At 38.9% G+C, this 22049-nt stretch overlaps 2 protein-coding genes across 6 annotated transcripts in view; both read left to right on the plus strand.

Annotated features, from left to right (window-relative positions):
* The window catches only part of VPS39 (VPS39 subunit of HOPS complex), a 45162-nt gene that overhangs the window by 19965 nt on the left and 3148 nt on the right, over window positions 1-22049 (plus strand). Inside the window, exons 14-27 of one of the 5 annotated variants that reach the window (XM_044436840.1) lie at window positions 158-301; window positions 1559-1700; window positions 2824-2910; window positions 3583-3656; window positions 4750-4848; window positions 5026-5143; window positions 5459-5587; window positions 7352-7454; window positions 8708-8753; window positions 10017-10166; window positions 10419-10553; window positions 10779-10870; window positions 12649-12732; window positions 19072-19099. In XM_044436840.1, coding sequence (XP_044292775.1) covers window positions 158-301; window positions 1559-1700; window positions 2824-2910; window positions 3583-3656; window positions 4750-4848; window positions 5026-5143; window positions 5459-5587; window positions 7352-7454; window positions 8708-8753; window positions 10017-10166; window positions 10419-10553; window positions 10779-10870; window positions 12649-12724 — 1395 coding nt within the window. In that variant the 3' untranslated portion in view covers window positions 12725-12732; window positions 19072-19099. Of the gene's footprint in view, window positions 1-157; window positions 302-1558; window positions 1701-2823; window positions 2911-3582; window positions 3657-4749; window positions 4849-5025; window positions 5144-5458; window positions 5588-7351; window positions 7455-8707; window positions 8754-10016; window positions 10167-10418; window positions 10554-10778; window positions 10871-12648; window positions 15191-19071; window positions 19100-22049 lie in introns of those variants that run through there. The other 4 variants (XM_044436839.1, XM_044436841.1, XM_044436838.1 and 1 more) reach the window with 4 other exon arrangements.
* PLA2G4F (phospholipase A2 group IVF) overlaps window positions 12699-22049 on the plus strand; it is a 34478-nt gene continuing 25127 nt past the window's right edge. Inside the window, exon 1 of the mRNA XM_044436843.1 lies at window positions 12699-12732. Within this exon, the coding sequence (XP_044292778.1) occupies window positions 12730-12732 (3 nt within the window). The 5' untranslated portion in view covers window positions 12699-12729. The remainder of the gene's footprint in view (window positions 12733-22049) is intronic.

Raw genomic sequence — 22049 nt, forward strand, 5'->3', positions numbered from 1 at the left:
GTAGGGAAGGGAGAATGGAAGAGTGTGGGGTAATAAGCAGATGCAGCTGGTCTGAAACATACTGGGAATACAAGAATGCCTGTTTTCCTTGGGAACTATATGGGCAAGGTGTGCCATGGCTTTACTCCTTTAGACTCTTGCTCTTTATTTTCTTCAGAAAAGAAGTCATTTAGTAAAGATGTTGAATGACTCAGACCATCAGTCCACCACATCTCCTCTCGTGGAGGGAACTCCAACCATCAAATCCAAAAAGAAGCTGCTGCAAATCATTGATACCACTCTGCTGAAATGCTACCTCCATGTGAGCTTTCTGGATCTTCTGAAATAAAATGCCTGAACTGAGGCAGAGATCTGTAAGACCTTGGTGTTGTGAACCTAGGACAGTTACAGGGGTTTAGATTGAATTCAAGACCTTGTGAAATGTATAAAAGGTTAAAAGTGAGGACAGATACATCATTTGGGAGCAATGGGGTTGTTCTAGAAGCATGTTTCCTATATTCATTCTAAACGTATGTTTTCTCTTTTTTTAAAGATTTGAACTTTTAAAAAAGATCCACGAGGCCGTGAATGTACACATACATGAATGTTGATGCATTTTAATAAGTTCCCAGACAGACTGGGGTTTAGGAGCAAGATAGGTGGTTGAGTCAGTATTCATTGATAACAGATGTCTGTCACTTCAGTTGTGAAGCTGGTAGGAAACTGGTCTTACTCAGGAGCCAGGAAACATGCTATGAACTCTGTTTATCATTATAAATGAAAGCAATTATATATACCTTGCAACTTTTATTTACTGCCTATACCTGTAGGGAGACTAGTGGTGGCAGTGAGATATTCCATAAAGCCTGTTCTTGGATTTAGTTTCCCCTGGTGTTCAGATAACTTAATCCTGAAGATGTAGGTGGAGAGTGTTAGGCTGAAAACGGCATTGGGACTGAGCACCCCCTCGTGTGTGCTGCTTCTCTGGCCCGTAATGCTGAAATGTTGGGAAAGTAACACCTGCAGCAACAGCAGTGGTGGTACTGGACAAGTGGAAGCAATCACTTTTCAACTTTATCAGCTGCTGGGCAAAGTTTTGGTTCATATATTTTGCAAACATTCTTAACAGTATAAATATATACCACCTTCCCTTAGATTGTATCAAATATTTTAAGGGGCATAAATAATATGTATATTGTAAATACTGATCTTGCTTAACTGTTTACTTGGTTTCTGTTTCAATAAGCTAATTTATTATAGTTTGTTTAATGAAAGATGATTACTATCTCAGTCAAGAGCTTGTGGATTGGTTGGCTGTTCCTGGTAAAAAGTTCAGCATGGAAAAGAGTGGCTGCATTCTTAAAGGGGAAGTGTATCCTTGGAATATCTTGGCTTTCTGCTCCCCACAAAAATGCTAGGAATAGGAAAAAATCTGTTAGTTACTGTTTCACTAGTTCACAACAGTGCTACACATAAGTACTTAAAGCTTTTATAAGAATTACTTCTATTTGCAACTGACCTTCCTTTCTCTGATTCACATATTGAATTGTGTTTGATTCTCTTTGTTTCCTGTTGGTAGACCAATGTAGCCCTAGTGGCACCGCTGCTGCGGCTGGAGAACAACCATTGCCACATTGAGGAAAGTGAGCATGTCCTCAAGAAAGCTCATAAATACAGCGAGTTGATTATACTGTATGAGAAGAAGGGTCTGCATGAAAAGGGTAAGTGCTTTGTGATGTGGGGAAGCAGTCAGAATGTAAAGTTGTATTGTAAATCTGTCTAGCTTAGAGCCATCCTGGTTTAAAGATACAAATGTATTATCTAATCACTGAGGCAGTTTCAAAAAAAACATAGTTATTGTATTGTTTGGGGAAAATTTTATTTATGTCTCTTTTAATATACTTTTATTTAGGTCAGTTATACTTGTATTGCTGGCTAAGTTGTGGATCATGTTATGGTCTATCAGTTCCTGATACGGGGTGACATAAGCAGTGAAGGCTGTTTAGCACTTGGTGGTAGCAACCAATCCATTAGCTTGTTCCCAGCAGGTGACAAGATTTGAATATAAATGCCTAGAGATACTGTCTCAAATTGAAGTGGTATCAGTATACACCTGTACTTTTGAGAGGCAGCCTTCAGTTTGCAACCTCCCTAGGCTTTTCTGGTGTCTGAGATTCAAGTTCTTAGTTTAATGCAACCTCGATTTATCAAATGGCTTCATAATTCCAAGATAGATGTTCATCAGAAAGAGTGTTTCACTGTTGTGAATGTGTGTTGAATGTGCTTTGTATTTGATGTATGTGTGTCTGTGCCAGATAAATGCTATAATCACCTCCTCCTGGCTAGCTATTCTGTTGGCACTGCTGTCTTCTCCTCCTCTTTGGGAACAGGCTGCAGGGGACTTTAATTCCCAGGAAATGTTGTTTCCATATCAGAGGTTCAACAGCAGGAAGGAGGGTCAGGCAAGCAAATCCTCTGTAGCAGAATGAAAACAGGAATAAGCCTACGAAGGAAGGAAAAATTTCATGACTTTTAGAACAACAATGGAACTAATTGCCTAGAGAGATTGTAGACTTTCCCATTTTGGAGGCATATGAGAAGCATGCCATATACATGAGGCTATTACAGAGATGATTTAAAGTGTGTTCAGAGTATTGTAAGCCTAGTTCTGATGGACATCTGGGTTGGCCTTTTATAATGACGACTGCCTTTGGCTTGTTAGTGCCCCTCTTTTCATGTTTCTATTGCTTTTCATGTTTCTATTTCTTCCCTACGGAGCATTAGTAAAGAAGTTTTTTAACCTAAAGGATAATTCAAATAGGGATTGCTTCTATTTTGTTGTAGCTTTGCAGGTGCTAGTGGATCAGTCAAAGAAAGCTAACTCACCACTGAAGGGCCATGAAAGGACAGTGCAGTATTTACAACATTTGGGTGAGTGCAGTTGAGCATAATTGTTATTTTTAAGTCCTATGTCTTGCCTGAACAGGGCTTAGCAGTGATTCACAAAAACAAATAACTCACAAAATACAATCATCATCATAGTCAACAACAGTCAGTTTAATAAGAAACTAGACTGTGCAAACATCAGTGGCATGAAAACCAACAGACAGCAGTGAACTTAGCTCAGAAGTTTAATTGAAAAAAAATGCTTATTTATTTGTCCTGAGATCTCCCAGAAGCAGAGGCTAAGCCTGGTGGGCATGTTCAGAGAGTGTGATGGTGTTACAGTTATTATCTGTTCCTTGAAACCACCACTGTTAATGTCCAAAGCAAGAGGCAGTAGAAGACATTCTTGGGAAATAGCTTCAGGCAAGGGATGAGGCTTATATTAGACTGCTTGAGATGTACTTGATCCAAACCACTTTAGGGTTTTGAGGTATGTCTGAAGAATGGTAACCAATGAAGCATGTTTAGCACAGGTGTATTCTGCAGCACATCCCAGCTATGCTGTGTGTATAGAGTGCATTTCTTGAAAAGGATGCATTCTTCAGAGAGTGTATTTCTTTAAAAGGATGTGTCTAGACATGTGCACCTTGGGCTGTCATTGTGGATAGTCTTGTGATTCAATTCTTTGAATTGCCTTCTCTTTGTTTCTTGTTACAGGCACTGAGAACTTGAATTTAATATTTTCCTATTCTGTTTGGGTGCTTAGAGATTTTCCTGAAGATGGACTGAAAGTAAGCAGTGCACTTAGTAACATTTAAAAATAAAATGAAGGGACAGTGATGGTCTGTCCTCTGTAATGGATTTGCTTTCTGAGAGTAAAGCAAATTATATTGGGTAGATAGCTCAGTTAGTGGACATTCCTAAAAGTATTTGAAAAATAAGTAGCCTGAGGCAGCTTTAATTGTTATGTGTCTAAAGAGGCCACTTCAAATTACTTTGATTAGTAACTATTCTCATGTGGCAAGCATTTAGCAAGAGTGGCCCTCACAAGCAACATGTGATGGCAGTTAGATGAATGCGCATACAAGGGAGTACCTTTTCTGCAGTGGTTCTGATTAGCCATAGGCTCTTGGGACACCACCACAATTTTCACCACAATCAAAACCACAATATAATTTTATGCAGCCTTGGGAGGGCTCCTGACCAGAAAGGTGGCCCACACATATTTTGAATTAATATGATGTGTGTGTAGCAGCTCCCAAACAATGATTAAAACTGGCCAAGTTGTTTCATATAATCATACTATAGCATACTAGAGAGGTAGGAGTTGGCAGGTTGTATGTTTGCACAGCTTATATTATCTATTTTGATGTGATAGTGCAGCAGTCCTTGAAAAATATATATTGCTGAAACTGTATCTTATCCTTGACAATAGATTTAGAGAAAATTAATGAAAACAAAAGGAAACTGACAGGTGTTACAGAGGGTTCATCAGCTTTCCTAAAAGCAGCCTAATGACTCAAAGGGAAAATGAAGCTGGTAAATCTGAGTGAAGGTTGCATCAGTTCTTCCTTATTTGCTTTTAGATGATCAAGTGGGCTGTGGCTGTGTACAATATATGTGAATTTTATGCATTTTATGCCTGTTTTTAATAGCTATACTACAGCAACATTACCTACTTGTTAACTGGGGAAAATAAGTGAAGAGGCTTGGTATTCTTTGTCTACTTACTGTGCTTTCCACTTGAGAAGACTGAAGACAGATTAATTGCTGCTGTTCCTTCACAGAGCAATTGTTTGTCTGTGTGTGTTTTTGACTTTCTTTAGAACAGTTAGTGTAAGTGTGCAAAGATAAATTCTGTGAATCAAAACTTTTGTCTGGCAGATATTTACAGAAGATCTTCCTGAGGTGGAGTCCCTTCCACGAAAAAAAGTTCTCAGTTTCTTGATAGAGAACTTTAAAAACTTGGCTATTCCCTACTTGGTAAGAACTCCAACTGTTGCTATGCTCTTTGTTCTGATAACAGACTGCCTGACAAACTTGTGAAGGCAAATGAATTACAGCCATTCACTTAAAAACAACCAGTATGTAAAAGATGCTGGAATTTGCAGCACCTTTTACAGTCAGCTTCCATACTTGACTGTGTACATATATTTATAGGAACATATAATCCACGTATGGGAAGAGGCTGGTTCAGAGTTTCACAACTGCCTGATTCAGCTGTATTGTGAGAAAGTGCAAGGCTTAATGAAGGAGTATCTCAGCTATTTTCCTCCAGGTATTTTCTCTCATGGTCTTCAACATGTTAAAATGTGAGAAATTAAGGCAAGAAACACAAGGGTGATTCTATTGATGCAAGACTTTAGGTAGCTAATTTTATATAACATATCTTGGTTACTTATTCTTTCTGTTGCTAGAAACATTATTGAAAAGAAATTTTTATGAGATGTTCAGTAATGACCTGGTGTTAGTGGTTCCACTTTGAAAAATAATTCAACATTCTGTAATGTACACTGGAAGTAGAATTCTATGAGAGCAAATGCATGTGAGTGATAATAGGGGTGTTTTAAGATATGCTATTTTTCTCTTGAAGAGAAAGCACCAGTACCAGCTGGAAAGGAGGAAGGGGAACTAGGAGAATACCGGAACAAACTTCTTTTCTTTCTTGAGACTTCTAGTTGTTATAATGCTGAACAGCTCATCAGTGACTTTCCCTTTGATGGTAAGAGATGATCAAGCAGTTGCAGCCATTCTTCATGCTAAACAAAGTTAGCTACATTTATTGCACTAGAATCTTTTTTGTCTCATCTTAGATTTTGTTAAATTTTCCTTTAAAAAATTTAAATAAAATACAGTGCCTTGGAGAAGTATTCATCCCTTCTTTGACTATTTCACATTTTGTTGTGTTACAACCTGAAACTGACATGGATTTAATTGATGTTGATATCATTTGAGTTACAGTAGATTCTCAATACTATGATGGCACAGAATATTTTATAACTCAGTCATGGTTGGATTATTTAAAAAAACTAAACTGTAAACATCCCTTAGAGCATCATTAAATCCAATATTACAGAATGGAAAGAATATGGCTTAATCATTATTCTGGGCAGAGAAGACTGTTGACCACAGCTCAGTAACCAGATAAGGAGGGTATTCGTAAGGGAATTAACCAAGAAGCTAGTGGTAACACTGAAAGAGTTGGAAAGATCAACAGTTGAAATTGGACTTGGGATACTCCACAAAGGTTTTATGGAATAATGGTTAGAAGAAAGCCATTGATAAAGCAAATGCTCCATTAACTTTAACTTTAAAGGGAAAATGGATGGAGCCAAATACAGGTGAATTCTAGAGTAATTCAGACTTCCTGTCTATCTGGGACTGCAGTGAAGGTTCATTTTCCAATCGGACAATGATACTAAATATCAATGACCAAATTGACATTAGAGTGGTTTTACAAGAGAACCTGAATGCCTTAGAGTGGCCTATTTAAAGCCTAGACTTCAGTCTGATTGAGAATCTTTGGCAAGTTTTTGACGTTGCTGTTCAGCTCTGCCAGATTGGATAGGGATCATTGGTGAAGCAATTTTGCCTGTTGGAATAGACAAACATTGTAGGATCCATATGTGCAAAGCTGATAGTTGTCCATGAAGATTTGCAGCTGTAATTGCTGCCAAAGTTGCTTCTACCAAGTATTCACTCAGCAGGATAAATACTTAAGCCACTAGCAAAGCATCAGTTTGGTTTTTTTGCTTAGCCTTTGTGCCATTAAAAAAAAGACAACCGGTGTGGTATAATGGAACTCAGAAGCCATGGAGTTCACTTGGTGACTTTGGACCAATCTATCAACCACACCTACCTCATAGGGTTATTGTTGTGAGGATATAATTAAGAGTAGGAGGAGAATTATGTAAGCTACCTTGACTTGAAAAGAAAAAAGTGGGATATAAATATAATGAATAAAAACATAGCACTTTCATGGTGTTGAGTATCTTGTGTACATCAAGTAGTAACAATGTCAGTTAAGGAACTAAGACAGAAATTGCTATAGGATGCTACTAAGGTTTTTGCTTCTCTTCAAGAACTGTAATAAAAGATGATTATTTTTAGGCCAGTTGACATTTAAAGGGGGATTGAACAAATTCAGGAAGGTGGCTATCAATGGCTACTAGTCCTGATGGGTACTTCCAGTTTCAGAGATGCTATGCTTGTGTATTGAGGAACATGGGCAAGTAGGGTGCTGTTGCACTCATGTCCTGTTTGTGAGTTCTCATACTCAGCTGGTTGGCCACTGTGTGAACAGAAAGTTGGACTAGATGGATCTTTGCCTGAAACAGCATGGCTCTGTGCCCTTGTTCTTTTCTCAGCCTCTACTGCTTAGTTCCTTCCAGCCTTATTCATTTTCGTGATGTATTCTGAAAGCCTACTTTGCCAAAGTATGTTTCTGTTAAGAACAGTAATGGCAAATTTTGTACCCTGTTTCCAGGCCTCCTAGAAGAACGTGCTCTGCTGTTGGGACGGATGGGGAATCACGAACAAGCCCTTTTTATATATGTTCATATCCTGAAGGATACTAGAATGGCGGAAAGGTATGTCCCTACACTAGCGATGCTCTGTTTGTCTTTGGTTACTGATCTGCTTGCTCTGGTAACTGTCTGGGTGGGAGGTCTGTGTATCCTGTGATATATGCTAAAAACTTCACGTGCTCATTTTCTGCCTTCGTTGGTCTTCCTGTTCATTACATCATAGGTGGTGTTACCACAGTTTCAGATTCTTTTTTGCATTTCTCTGTTGAAAGTTAGAGAGAGATTGTATCTCAGGCAGGTTCCTGTATTTTTACTAGGTCTTTTCTCAGACATATATTGGAGAATTCTTTAGCACTTGGAGCAAACCATTTTTCCACACAACATTATCCTTTTGGTTTATTGAAGATTTGTATTAGACCATCTCAGTTAGTCAGCTATATGATTAATTTTTCATCTCAGTTTTTTTTTTTGTGAAATTAGGCTTTACAATTATACTATCCGACCACTTTAGTACAATTAGCAAGGAGGTCCTATTATTTATTGGATTTCTGTCCCGCCACATTAGCCAATAAGGCTCCCTGAGGCTCCAGTGGCCAGTTCTTAACAATCTATATGAACAGACAGAGAAGGAAGTTTACAGTCCCAGAGCAGGATGGCTGGGGCAAATTTCACAATCGGTAGACTCTTTTTGCCTTGGCATCCAGTTTCTCCTGCAAAAGCTGATGGTGTTCCTGCCAGGGATAGCAAGCATAAGGCCCCAGAACATAAGGCTCACCAGATGCAAAGCTGCTCAGTTCTCTAAAGAGGGGCCTTTGGCTATACCAACCTGGATCTGACATGCCTGATTTCTCATTACTTGGAGTTTGGGAGTGAGGGATTTAAAATTTTAAAAGATCCCCCAAGCTGAAAAATCAAGCAGCATCCCTTCCCCTCCCCCAATATATTTTAAAACTTCAAATGTGATACAGTTGGTCCATTGCGTCACTCTTCCCAATGCCACTTATGTTTGCAGTGTGAAGAAGTCTTATGTGCAGCTTAACAAGGCAAGTAGAAATTAGCAAGTGCTTTTTTGAAAAGTATTTGTGCAAATTTGTATGAATGACTAAATAAGTACGTAGTATGTATGCATAACCTTGGGAATGTATGCTTCCTATTTGTTGATCGGTTCCTTTTTAAGTTTCTTTTGCAAAAGACTCTAAGAACCTATTTAAATATCTTTTTAGTATTCAATGACAATTGTTGGCTTGTAAGTCAAAATATGTAACTTCTGATATGCCAAGCTGCAGTGTCACTAACTTCTTGTAATTTCTTTTCAGTTACTGTCACAAACACTATGACAGAAGCAGAGATGGCAACAAAGACGTGAGTAGTTTATTTTACATCACTTAGAATATGCCTCATGATCAAACATGCTTCTTTTCAAGCCATATTCAACATGAGAGTTGTCACAAGTACGTTGTGCTTGATATTTAGAAAATAGCCTGCAGGAGGTGGGGGAATCAGTTTAGAACCATGCTGTGGGGTGGGAAATAGGAATGAAGATTTAAACCATGGGTCCTTAAACTATGGCTGGATCCGGCCCACCATGCCCATTTATCCGGCCCGCCATAGCTCGCCATGCGTGCATGTGGCAAGGTGCTGGCTTGCTCACAAGGAGGTTGCTTTGGACTCGTTGGGAGAAAATGATCTCTGCACACGCACGCCCCTGCCTTGCTGCGCGCATGCACACACGCATGCCACCCCCCGGCCCGCACCGTCTTGGTGGCCCGTGCCCATTGCTGGCACCTTTCAACTGTCCCCCTATTCAAAAATTGAGGATCCCTGCTTTAAACCTATCCCCATTGCACTCACCATCAGAACCATAAATTAATGTTAATAGAGGATGACAAGCACATTATTGACTTAATTTCAGTATTATCTGATAGCCAAGGATCTCTGCATGGTGTACAAGTTAAATCCAATACAATATAAACAATAAAAATAGTATAACAGTAAAATACACTATTTAAAACCATATTTTAATAATATAGCCCATTATTTACTTTAAGGCCTGCTAAAAACAACTAACAGTACTCCCCATTCCCATGTGCTATATGGAGTTGGTAAATCCCTCCTCAAACAGGGCCATCTTAGCATGGTGCCAGAAAGAGAGTACTGCTGATGTCAGGCAGGTGTTGGTAAATGGATCATTCCTTAATTTGGGGGCTACCACAGAGAAGGCCCTTTTCCTTGTTACCATTAACCAAACCTCCCTTTGGAGGTAGCTTTCAGAAGAAGGCCTCTGATGTTGAGCACAGGGTAGACTGTGATAAATGTCTTGTAGAAAATCTCAGAATCTCAATGTGTTAGATCTGTAGTATATACATTCTTCTTCTTATAATCTAATTTTAGCAAGAGCTTGTCTGAAGCTGAAAATACTTAGATCAAGACAAATCTACTTCAAAATTTAGAGTGTAGTCCTATACATATTTACTTAGGAGTAAATTTATTGACTTCAGTGGGACTTGGTCCTAGTTAAGTGTCTATAGTATTGTAGGCTTTCTTTGTTGAGAATTGGCAAGCTTAGCACCAGCCATCCTGGAGTGTGTATTTTTCAACATCAGTGGTTTGTTTTGTGTCAAACAGGTATACTTGTCTCTGCTCCGAATGTATCTCTCACCACCTAGTGTTCATTGCTTGGGACCAATCAAGATGGAACTACTAGAGCCTCAAGCCAATCTTCAAGCTGCATTGCAGGTTTTGGAACTTCATCACAGCAAACTGGACACTACCAAAGTAAAAAAATCCTTTATTTTTATTATATACACAGGAGGGAGGGAAGGAGAATCTGCATCTCATAACCAATATTCATATAACTTGTGAACCTATAAACAGAAATTTTCAAGAAATATTTTCTATTCTGTTTATGGTCATTCTCGATGCTAGGACAAAATAAAATGCAAATGAGTAGTTGGAATATTGAAACCATCTTTTGGATAAATTAGCATAAATGATTTCTTTGCTGCCTCATTTCTCTTTTATTTCTAGGCAATAAACCTTCTCCCAGCAAATACTCAAATTGGTGAAATCCGAATATTTCTTGAAAAAGTCCTTGAAGAAAATGCCCAGAAGAAGCGATTCAATCAAGTCCTTAAAAATCTTCTTCATGCTGAGTTCCTGAGAGTATGTGCCCATATTTTTCTATTTGTGATTATCAAGGAGAAAATTTAAATAAGATATTAAGATATATAAAACAACATTCCTTGCAAAGATGAGATGTAAAAAATGGTAGACTATGATAGCCCAAGAACAAAAATTCCCTACTAACTAAAAGACCACTTCTTTGTCTCTTCAAGCTATCTATCTGCAAGGGATTGTTTTACTCCCTTTGTTTTTATTTTGCCACAGGTACAAGAGGAACGGATTTTACATCAGCAAGTGAAATGTATAATCACAGAGGAAAAGCTTTGCAGTGTATGTAAAAAGAAGATTGGAAATAGGTATGGTAAATTGCCTTAAAGAAGCACATAGTGTATAGAAATTGCTACTCAACCTGTTTCTTACAGAAATATTCCATAGAGGACCAGCAGTGGGCCAGGATGGCTGTTGAATTCTCTAATGTTCCACTCCTAAGTATGTTTTCTCAGAAGTGAGTGGTGCTAAATTCAATGGAACTTGCTTCTTTGTAATTTTCTCACTAATTTTCAAAACCAGTGGTCTTTCAGTGTTGTTCTTATTGTCTTGAACAATGATTTCTTAAGATTCCATATTCTAGCCATTGTTCTGACCTTCCTTCTGCTTCTTTAATGATTTAAAAAAAATCTTACGTTTTACCTCTTCTTTAATCTGTATGTATGTCCAGGAAGAAATGACATGCCTGTTACTCAGTTGCAGTGCTGAGGATCAAACCCTGTCATCCACCTCACTGTATATAGTCCCAACCATTTGCAATCTCATAACATTCTTTTCTTAATAGCCTAGCAAATTTGGAAGTATGTATGTGATTTCTTGACTGTCTCTGTGGATTTGGATATATCTGTGGATATCAGATATCACAAATGATACATAAACTGCTTCTTATAGCAGTAAGAGAAGGAAAACACATGAGGTTGCACAAGAGGGACCAAATATTAAAAACTGTAGAAGAATGAAATATCGGTGCAAACAATCTCACAAGTTTTGCTGCAGTTTTTAAGCAGCACTACTTCTGTGTGCTTTAGATTAAGTTCTGTGCTATTCTAATAAAGAGCAGAAATAATTTCAGTAAGAACTGTAACTTTTTTAGATTTTAAACATTTTAATAAGAGTAATTTAGAAAGAAAATATAAAGAAAAGACAAGAATACAAATAAAGATTACAAAGAAGCACCAAGCGTTCTTAAATGCTACATAGCATGTCTAATTTTTAAGAAAAATCATTGTAAATCAATAATTACTATCCTTTTTACTCACATTTTTGCACTTAATTAAAATTCATTGTAGAGTCTTCTAATCTCATACAATTTTCTCAAATTCTGTTCTTTTTACATATTTTCCATTATTATTATCTCCATTAAAAGTGTGTAATAAAATTTCTACTTATCTATTTCTTTGCCTAGTTCTATTTCTGTATATTAGCTAGTCTTATAATTAGTCTAGTTATGTAGTTACTACATTATCAACTGACTTATTTTTCCAGTCTTCAGTAATTAAATTTCTTCTGCTTTCCATTTTAAAGCAGTTTTAATCCTAACCACAGTTAGAGTTATCATATACTCTGGCTGTACTCATCTTGAGTCTGCTTATTATAATGACAAAACAGCAATCCATGCAGTAACTCTAACAGTATTTTCTGACTCCTGTTTCACAACTCTTCTTATAGTGAAGCATTCATTCAAATGTTAATCTCCAACAGTATTTTCAAAGTTCCACTCCGTTCATCTGTAGATTTTTCTGTTACAAGCTGTGCATAGTACAGTTTCCACTTATCATTTAATTCTTTGCCTGGTTTTCTGTAGTTTTGCCATTACTGCATAGTCTGCTAATTTATTTTTCCAGTCCTCAATAGTTGGATTATTTTCTTCTTTCCATTTTGAAGCAATTATGACTCTGGCCATGGATATCATATTTGAATAACTGTCATATTCTTTGGCAGAGTTTCTGGTATGAAGTTCAGCAACATAGTCTTAGCAACCATGGGAAAATTAATTTTCAAAATTTTCTGTATTTCTCCATGCATTTTTCCAGATTTTTTTGACTCTCATGATATTTAACTTGTTACATTTCCTTTCTTCCCATAGTGCCTTTGCCCGCTATCCCAATGCAATGGTTGTGCATTATTTCTGTTCCAAAGAAGTTGGAGCAGGAGACACCTGAAAACAATGGTATGTGAAATGTAGACTATGATAGCCATGATGTTCACATGGAAGTAAAGCAAAGTGCTTTAGAAAAGCAATTGACATCTCTAAGGAATCTTCTGTGGCATGTTGTGTCAAAGCACTTGAGCTCCATGTTGCTTTACGGGATGACTTCACTTGTAGGAAAACAGGCACGTTTTTTTGGACATACATGGCAGCAGACTAACCTCACAGCAGCAAGAAGAAAGTGAAAATTAAATACTATCGAGTTGTTGTTTTACTCCAGATTTTGCAGAAAATCTCATTCCAAGGAAGTACAAGTCATGTTAAAAATGATATTAAAAACTAATATTAAATATGTGTTGGATTTTACATTCCAATCATACATGGGATAAAATCTTACTGTTTACTTTGTCTTGTGTTGAGATCTACTTTAATCAGCCATTTCTGACTTTTGGAGGCAGATACTTCCAGCAACTCTGCACCTAGATACTCTTTCCTCATATTACTGACTAGAAAACTTTATGTGTTTTTCATGTAGCAGTTATCACAACAAATTTGAAAAAGTTCTGAGGGAATTAATTTCATACAATATGATCAGAACGGGCAACATGTATTTTATACTATTGCTTTTGAGAGGAATGTAAATATGAATAGCTATACTATTTGCACTGTGTACAGTTTCCATTACGAGTGGAATGAAAAGTGACAATGGTTTTCTGAAGGGATGGGGAACTAGCACCTGCACTTGTATTAAAATTTTAAAAGAATAGCCTCTTCAACTTTAAGATTTAATCCTATGAATGTTAAGACAGAAAAAAGTCCAGCTTCCAGTATGGCCGAGCCAGTCATGATCAGGGATGCTGGGAATTGTAGATTATTTTTTCTGTCTGAACATGCATGTGATTGCACTCTTAAAGTATCTCACTTAACATAATGGTACATTTTGTATATTACTTGAACATCTGGTCTAAACATTGGAGGTACCATTGCATTCTAATACAATTAAGTATTTATGCACTGCCCTGCTTTAAAGTAAAACATACATTTATTTACCTGTCAGTGTTCCGATTTCACCCTGGAATTCTTCTGTGGCTATGTGTACCCAGATCACTTTAATGCTGGAAAGTACCGAGTTAAAATGATACTCCCACAGGCTTTTTTGTCCAACATATTGTTCTGCGCCTTATTTATTGCATATGTAATAAAGATATACTGAATATTCTCATCTGAAATCTGAATAACAAGTCAAGCTTTTTACAGAAGGGAACAATTGATTCCCTGAAAAACCTTGGATTCCCTGTAATGCCATTGGCTATTGGCATTATGCTAAAGGTCCTTTACACTATAATTTTCAGCAGTGCTAATGCACTATAGGACTAATGACTAAAATTCAGCACTGTCCTCAGACAAATGTGTTGTGGATATTTAGTGTGTAATTTGATCTACTGCAAAACAGGCCTTTCGTAATATTTGCTTCCCTGGCTACCTTAACCTTATTTCCAGTGAAGTCTGGTCTTAAATCATACATAGTTCATTGTTATGTGCAGTAAATACCAATTGTGTCTTACTGCTGAGTTTGGGATTTGTTCTTGTAATGAAATTAAAATCATTTTTCATATGTTGTATTTTTCTTATTTCAAGGAAAGAATAACATTGCAATGAGATCGTGTTTATCATGTATGCCCATTTATTTCTAGAGGGAAATATACCCCTTGGATGAGTAGCTTAACATAGAAGGTACAAAAATGTTAAAGCTGAAAACAGTGCTGGCAAGAGGCCAGATTCTTTCACTAGGTTGGTCTCCTAGTAGGATCAGCAAAGGTGGAATGGTCAAACCTGAGACCCGGATCAATAAAGATATGTGGAATGCAAAAGCTTAACAATCTACTTTTCTCCTTTATGTGCCTTATTTCAGATTCATTATGCACTTCTGGCAGAGATCTGGCCTTTGCTGTAATTGCCTACTGATAGTCTTGCACAGATTCTGGGACTTCCTAAATGTGCAGCAGGTTTATTTAAAACAATACATTATTAAAAGCTTCTGGGGAATCAGCTTTTTCTGTGTGTGTGTGTGTGTGTGTGTGTGTGTGTGTGTGTGTGTGTGTTATTTTCAGAATATGTGAGTACTATCCTACACTCATTTGCTATTAATTTTTTTTTGGTTCACACTAATGATGTTGACAATTCGGTTCCAAAATATGAGGCCCTGGCTCTGAAAAACATTGCTGCTTTTAAAATGTGAGCCACAGGACATTGTTTTATAAACCTGCTGCAGTTTTTGTTTTTTTATTGTGTAACTTATTTCTGGAGTTGTTCCTATTTAGGATACATTAACTACATTTTCAAATAGATGTTATTTTCCCTTCAGATTCTCTTGAACTGTGAAAAGCTGGAAAACCTGTTCTTTTTACATTTTTAAATTTTAACATGATTGTCATTTTAAAACAGCACCAGATACAAAAAATAAAGCTTTCTAGTTTAATTATTCCCACTGGTTTTTAATCCCTGTCAGTCCCAACTGATTGGTCTACCTAGACATCAATAGGCTGTGGCCTGCAGACATAGGACTTAGAGTTCTATTTTGACTTTGAAACTACTTGTTTCCATTTTTTAAAATCAACTTTGTTGTACTTGATGCACTATTCCAAAACATTTATTTATACAGTGGTGCCTTGTAGTTCAAACAACTCTAACTTCAAATGATCCAGGGTTCAAATGTTAGAGTCAAGACAAAATCACTCCACAGTTTGAATGACACTGCTAGGTTTGAACTGTGAGTAAAGTGAAAAAAATGTGGTTGCAGTGAAAATGTCATCGGTTGTGTACCCAAGTTGGAAAAAAAGCCTTGATGTCCTGAATCAGTCTGTCTTGACTTGAACCTTTTTGTCTCAACTTGAATTGATCCATCTCCTCTTGACTTGAATTGATTCTGGACATTGAGGCAGCCACAGTAGTGCTGGGGAAGTATTGAAGTGAGGGGAAGTATTTTGAGGGGGATTAATCGCAATGTGTCATTCACTGTAGTTTTTGATCACACCTCTACTCTGAAAACCTGCTTTGGAGGATTGTGAGACCCAATGTGAGGTAGCACTTCCTGCTCAACCAGCCAATCAGGCAAAATTCTTGGTGAGCACCAGTTTACCTTACTGTTGAGGAGGCAACAGTAAGGAAAAACCCTTTACTGAGATTACTTGGCTTATCGATAAATGGTTCTTTTTTGAATTTTGGCCCTAATTGAGTAAGTGGTTGGACAATGGTTACATACTATCAACCAATTTCTTTCATTTGCACAATAGACATTTAAACATATGTAGCAGTGTGCTCACCTTTAAAATGAACTGATCCCTGTTACCCCCAAATTAACTTGAACACACTCTAACATATACATTATTTAATAGGAGTCAATTGAATGCAATTGAATGCAGAAGTAACAGTAAATACCATCAATTTGCTCCTGGCAGATAGCAATTGCACATGTAATAGAAACAGGGTTCTGAGGTCATTCCTGTGTCTTTTTTCCTTATTTTTGTTTCCTCATGTAACTTTACAACTACATTTCCTCTGTGTCTTTGTTCTGCCTAATCCAGTGTAAAAGATGAACTTCGTAATGCAATTAGATTTTTGTTCTGACCATTTCAGCCTAAAGTAGTGTTTTGCAAGCTTAAACATTACTTAATCGCTCATTAGTATCCCCACTGAATGTATCCAGTGAAATAATGACTGTCCAAAGTACTTCAAGTGCATTGAAATTGTATAAATAGGAACAACTGTAACCTCCTGTCCCACTTATGCAACTGCTGCATGTGGCTACAGCACTGTTGCATGATTCTGAATATGCTTGGTAGGGCAAAGGTTGCAGGTTATAGGATGAAAAGTAATTGCAGAACAAAGAACAAAGCACAGTTTTTGAAATCAGAAAAGCATTACTCAGTTTATGGATACAGCAAGGACCTCAGCTGAGTGTTGACAAACGTCTCACCTTGTTGCATTTGGGTGAGCAGACAAGGCCTTTTTGGGAGGACAACACATGAACAGCAAAAAGTTGGTGTTGGTCCCAACTAAATTTACAAGAGAGGTGTTTTCCCTACTTTGCACCAATACTATGAAAACAATGCACAGTACAAAAACCTGAGACATTTTAATAATAGATTTTTAATAGAATATTGAAACCCTGCTTTTATTTTTAAATACAGTGGTACCTTGGCTCACGAACTTAATCCGTTTCAGGACTCTGTTCGTGACCCAAAATGGTCATGAGCCAAGTTAAATTTAGATAAGGTTAATCCATTCTGTAACTATTTTTTTTTAAATCAGAAAAATGTGAAGCAAAGTGACAACAATGAAGATTATGGCCATCTCCTCACCCCCCCCACCCTGAGCATGAGTGTGGCCATCTCCCCGCTTCCTCCAGCACTACCACGATAGCGCGCATCATCCTGGTGCGCTGGGGGGCGGGGGGAGACGGGCGCAAACATGGGTGCACTGGGGGGGAGATGGGTGCAAACACGGGCGCACTGGGGGGGAGACGGGCGCAAACACGGGCGCACTGGGGGGGAGACGGGCGCAATCATGCTGTGGGGAGATGGCTGAGATTGTAGTTGTGCTCTTGCAGGAAAGTTGGGTGCAATCTTGGCCATCTCCCCCTCACCCCCAACACGATCGTGGCCATCTCCCCACTCGGGGGGGGGGGGGGAGATGGCAGCAATCTTGGTCAGCACCCAATGTGGCGTTTGCGACCTGAGTTAAAATTTTAATGAAATTTTTGTTCGTGACCCAATTTGGTTGTGAACCGAAGCATCCATGAGCCGAGGTACCACTGTATGTTTTGAGCACTAATATCAGAGAAAAGAAAATACAAATACAAAAATGACTCATCATAAGGAAACACTATACAGCTTCTTCATTAGATCAGGGCAGTCCAACTTTTCGTACATTAAGGGTCACATGAGGACTTGGACACGGAACTGGGGCTGCACAATGAATTATATTTCACTGTCAGTAAGAGGGCTGCTGGACAAGGCCTCTGGGGCCACATGTAGCCTGTGGCCCGTGTTGGACCATCCTGACCTAGATGCTGCTTTCTATTTTGTTTTTCTACAGAGGCAATCATAAGGAGTCATAGAGTTCATTCAAACTCACATAACCATAACGAGTACAATGACCAAATATAACAGCAGTTAAACTAAGGGCAGCAGCATAAATACTCAAGGAACCATAAACGAAGTCAAATGGTAAACCATATACATTTAGTAACTTCATAAGATTTTTCAAGGCCTTCCTCAAAGTTTTCACGTCTGAGGCCAAGCGAATTCCAATGAAGCAAGGTTCCACTTAGCAGTATTTAAAATTTCCATACAAATATGGGAAATGTGGTTGAATAAAAAGGTATATATTGTTTGCAAGGTGAAAACTGCTGGAAATTTCTTAAATCCAAACACTGGAAAGGAAAGCCACAAATGTTTTAATATGTATATCTACATTGTACTCAAACTTTTGGGTGCAATCGTATGCACATTTAGGCAGGCAATGGTGGGATTCATGGGCCTTATTTCTGCCTAAACATGCACAGATTTGCATCCGTAGCTATTAAAGCTCAGATTAGTTGAACAGTGAGTAGAATACCTTAAAGCGGCTTGCTGTAATCATAAACAGCCCTGAAAGGATTCAGGGGTGGCCAGCTTATCACCTAGATGTTTTGGCCCAGAAGTCTCATCAATGCTCTCAACTGACTTCACTAGCTAGGACTGATGGGAGTTGCACCAGATGAGAGTCGCCCAGCCCTGCAGCCAAAAGTGCGAAGCCTTATTGAAAAGGATTAATTACCAGTTATACTAGCTTTGTTTTAAAACACAAATACTTCTTCGTTAAACACTAGTAACTCCGTCCCCTCTCCTAGATTCCTTCATGGTAGCATGACTTCATCTCCACCCCTACCGCCCCCCGGCACCTTTTTCTTTTTAACTTCGTGACTTGCGACACTCCAAAGAGATTTCACAGGCACTCGTAAATCAAAACTTCCCGGGAAGAGGCTGATTCACCGGACCGGTGCAACGCCGCGGTTGCAACTTGTTCCAAAATCTGGCAGAACAAGTCGGGTGGGGGTGCGGAGCGAGGAAGGAAAGACGAAACCTTTTTTGAAGCCTGACCTTTTCAATCCAGTGCTTTAAGGGAAAAAAATCTCTATTTGGAGCGAGTTCCCTCCTGTCGTTCCCTTGGTCTTTCCTTTGAAACGAGCCCAGCCACAATTGCTGTACACCTGAAGTCGCGCCCTTGCGCGCCCGCCTTGGGAACTGCCGCCTCCGCCGCCGTGTGGGAATCCAGACCCGGAGCGGCTCCGTTGCAAAGCCCTTCATGTTCCGCCAGGTGCTGCTAGGCCGCCCGCCGCCCCGACTGTTGCCCCTCGTGGCCGCCGTGTTGCTCCAGCGGAAGGAGAGGAAAGAGTCCGGCCTCTACCACTGGCGGGTAAAACTATGGACTGACTCTGAAAGCTGGGGTTGATTTCCCATCGCGGAGACTTCCGCGCGGGCATAAGTAGAAGGAAATCCGCGGCATCTTCCTGCTTCTCCGCTTTTCGTGGGTTAAAGGCAGAGCCGCTTTTGGGATAACAAAGTTTTGACTGTCTGTGGAACAGCTTAGTTTTGAAGGAGAGGCAAAGCGAAATGCCTTAGCTCGACAGAGCTACAGCACCTGTAATGATTGTGCCGCAGAGGCAATTCAGCAGGTGTCTGAAAAATAAAACCGCCAAGATTATACTTACACCTGTCTGTGGTGCGACCACAAGTAGATTATTGTGTGCAGTTCTGGTTGCTGCACCTAAAAAGAATGTTGTAGAGTTGGAAACAGTGCAGAAAAGGGTTATTGAGATGGTCAAGGGGCTGGAGCAGCTCCTCTATGAAGAAAGCTTACTACAGTTTTAAAAAGATGCAAGTGAGGTTTCCAAAATTATGCATGATATGGAGAAAACGGGCAGAGAAACTTTCTTCCTTGTAATTCTAGAATATGGGCTTCTCGTGAAGTTGATTGCTGGGATAGTCAAGACAGATAAAAGAAACTACCTCTTCACATTCGTAAATTATGGAATTCACTTTAATAAGATGTAGTGGTGGACATCAATGTGGAGGGGTTTAAAGGGGATTGCATAAGTTAACGGAAAAGAAGACTATCAGTGGCTACTAGTCCTGATGGCTATTTGCCACTTCCAGTATTAGAAGCACTAGTATGCCTGTGTATAACAGGTGTTGGCTGAGAATACAGGTGGGAAGGTGGTGCTTCAGTTATGCCTTGCTTGTGAATTTCCAGTGAGCAGCTGGTTGGTTACAGTATCTGTAGTATTCTGAATTAGGTGGCTCTGTAGTCTGATCCTGCATGGCTCTTCTGATATTCTTATGTCACATACCTGGCAAACTAGAAATTGCATCTTCTACATTTCTCTTTTCCACTCAATCACGGCAAAAGCAAGGACCCTGCCTTCTTTTTTGCCTGGCTTACATTTACATTTTACAGCAAAGTACTGTTAACAGGATTGCTGCCCTGACTAACTGGGGGCTTTCCAGAAAACTTGCACTGCAACTCCCATTGCTGACAGTGAGCATGACCAGGTTGGATGCTAGCTGGGAATTATGAGCGTTGCAGTACAGCATATCTGGAGGGCACTCACCTGGAGGGAGCTACTTCCTCAGTGGTGGTGTTTGTGAAAGACTGGAAGCTTTTCCTAGCCATATAAAACAACAGGGGTTTCTTCCAGATGAAACTTTTATTACACCATTGGTACCTCAGTCATTTACAGAGTTTTATATAAGATCTAGACAAAGCCATAACCCTTTCAGGTTTTCTCATTACTACCTCTTCTTATCACAGAAAATCCATTATGGAGAAAAAGATGGAATAACTTTACAATTCCTTCTAATAGGTACTACTAAATGTCTGGAAACTCCCAAGCTTCAGCTATACAGCTTGATCTGTCTTATGCCTAGGCAGCTATGAAAGACTCAATAATGATTTCCTCAGTTCTGTTTGATCACCTTGACTCACCCTGTTTAGCCTACCTATTTCAAGTGGAATCCAACAGCACTTCCAGATGGAGAGAACTTTTTGCTAACAACCAAAAGGCATTGTCCTGCTGGTATCTTCCTGTGTCTTTCTGCTGATTCTTTCCTATTACAGAAAATAAGAACATAAGAAAAGCCATGCTGGATCAGACCAGTGGTCCATCCAGTCCAGTACTCAGTGCACATGATGGCAAACCAGCTTCTCAGAGGATTCCTCAAGCAGGAGGGGTACAAGAGTTCCACCTACCCAAGCTCCTCAGCACCTGGTGTATATCAGCATGCTGCCTCTGACACTAGAGGCAGTACATAACCAGCAATACTTTAAAGAGAGAAAGATGAAATTACTGCATGATGTATTTTCACTAGTATTTATTTATTTGACACATTTATATGCTGCACCCATGGCAAGAGCCTCGGGGCGGCTTACAAACAAATAAGTGCCAGTAGTGCTAGGAGTTATCTGTCTGAAAATATGCACAGTGTTAGTATAAGATCATGCTTCCCATTTGCATCTGATCCTCTGCTCCTGCTACTAATTTATGTCACTGGTCTTTCCTCTAACCAAAGATTCTGTTTCTTCTGCTTATTTATTGTGATTTCTGTTGGTCCATCCCTTTCTGCCACCAACTTTTTGGGGGATGCTGGAAATGGAAGGAATATAGCTGGCCTGGCCTGTGTTTATTGAACTTAAATTGAACATCCAATCAACAATTGCTATTGTTAGTACATTAAAGCAGTTTGCACAAATCCATAGTTCAGATCTGCTCTATTGATACAGAACACCAATAAGCAACCTGAAATAACAGCTAAGCAAACTAAGTTGAAAATAGTCTAACATGATCATCATCTGTACCAAACGGTAGAGTGGCAGGATAGAAAAATGAAGCAGAGCATACAAGGACAGAGCACTCTTGGCATGGCAGGTATGATAGCTGAATATAAGGGTTATCTCTAAGATGTTTGTGTGTAACTATATTTTACTATTTGATTTTAGTAGTAGAAACCACTGTTTTGGCTTTAATTTTGAAAAAAAAGCTAATAATGCTTGGCTTGCCAAATATTTTGTCTGTGAACCTTTAGCAGACTGCTACTGTTCTTAACGTCAAGACATTTTTTCATGAAGAGACCTTTCCAGTATGTTATATTATGACTGCTGACTGTCAGCATGTCAGAACCTGAACCTGACTGCTTATACTGTCTCCACCAGCATATACACCGTGATGACCAGTGCATTTCCCTGAACATATTCCTGCTACTATCTGCAGATCAGTTACTGTTTTACATCCTAAAATA

The sequence above is a fragment of the Varanus komodoensis genome, unplaced genomic scaffold, assembly GCF_004798865.1.
Source record: "Varanus komodoensis strain SLA01 unplaced genomic scaffold, ASM479886v1 scaffold3, whole genome shotgun sequence".
NCBI lineage: Eukaryota > Metazoa > Chordata > Lepidosauria > Squamata > Varanidae > Varanus > Varanus komodoensis.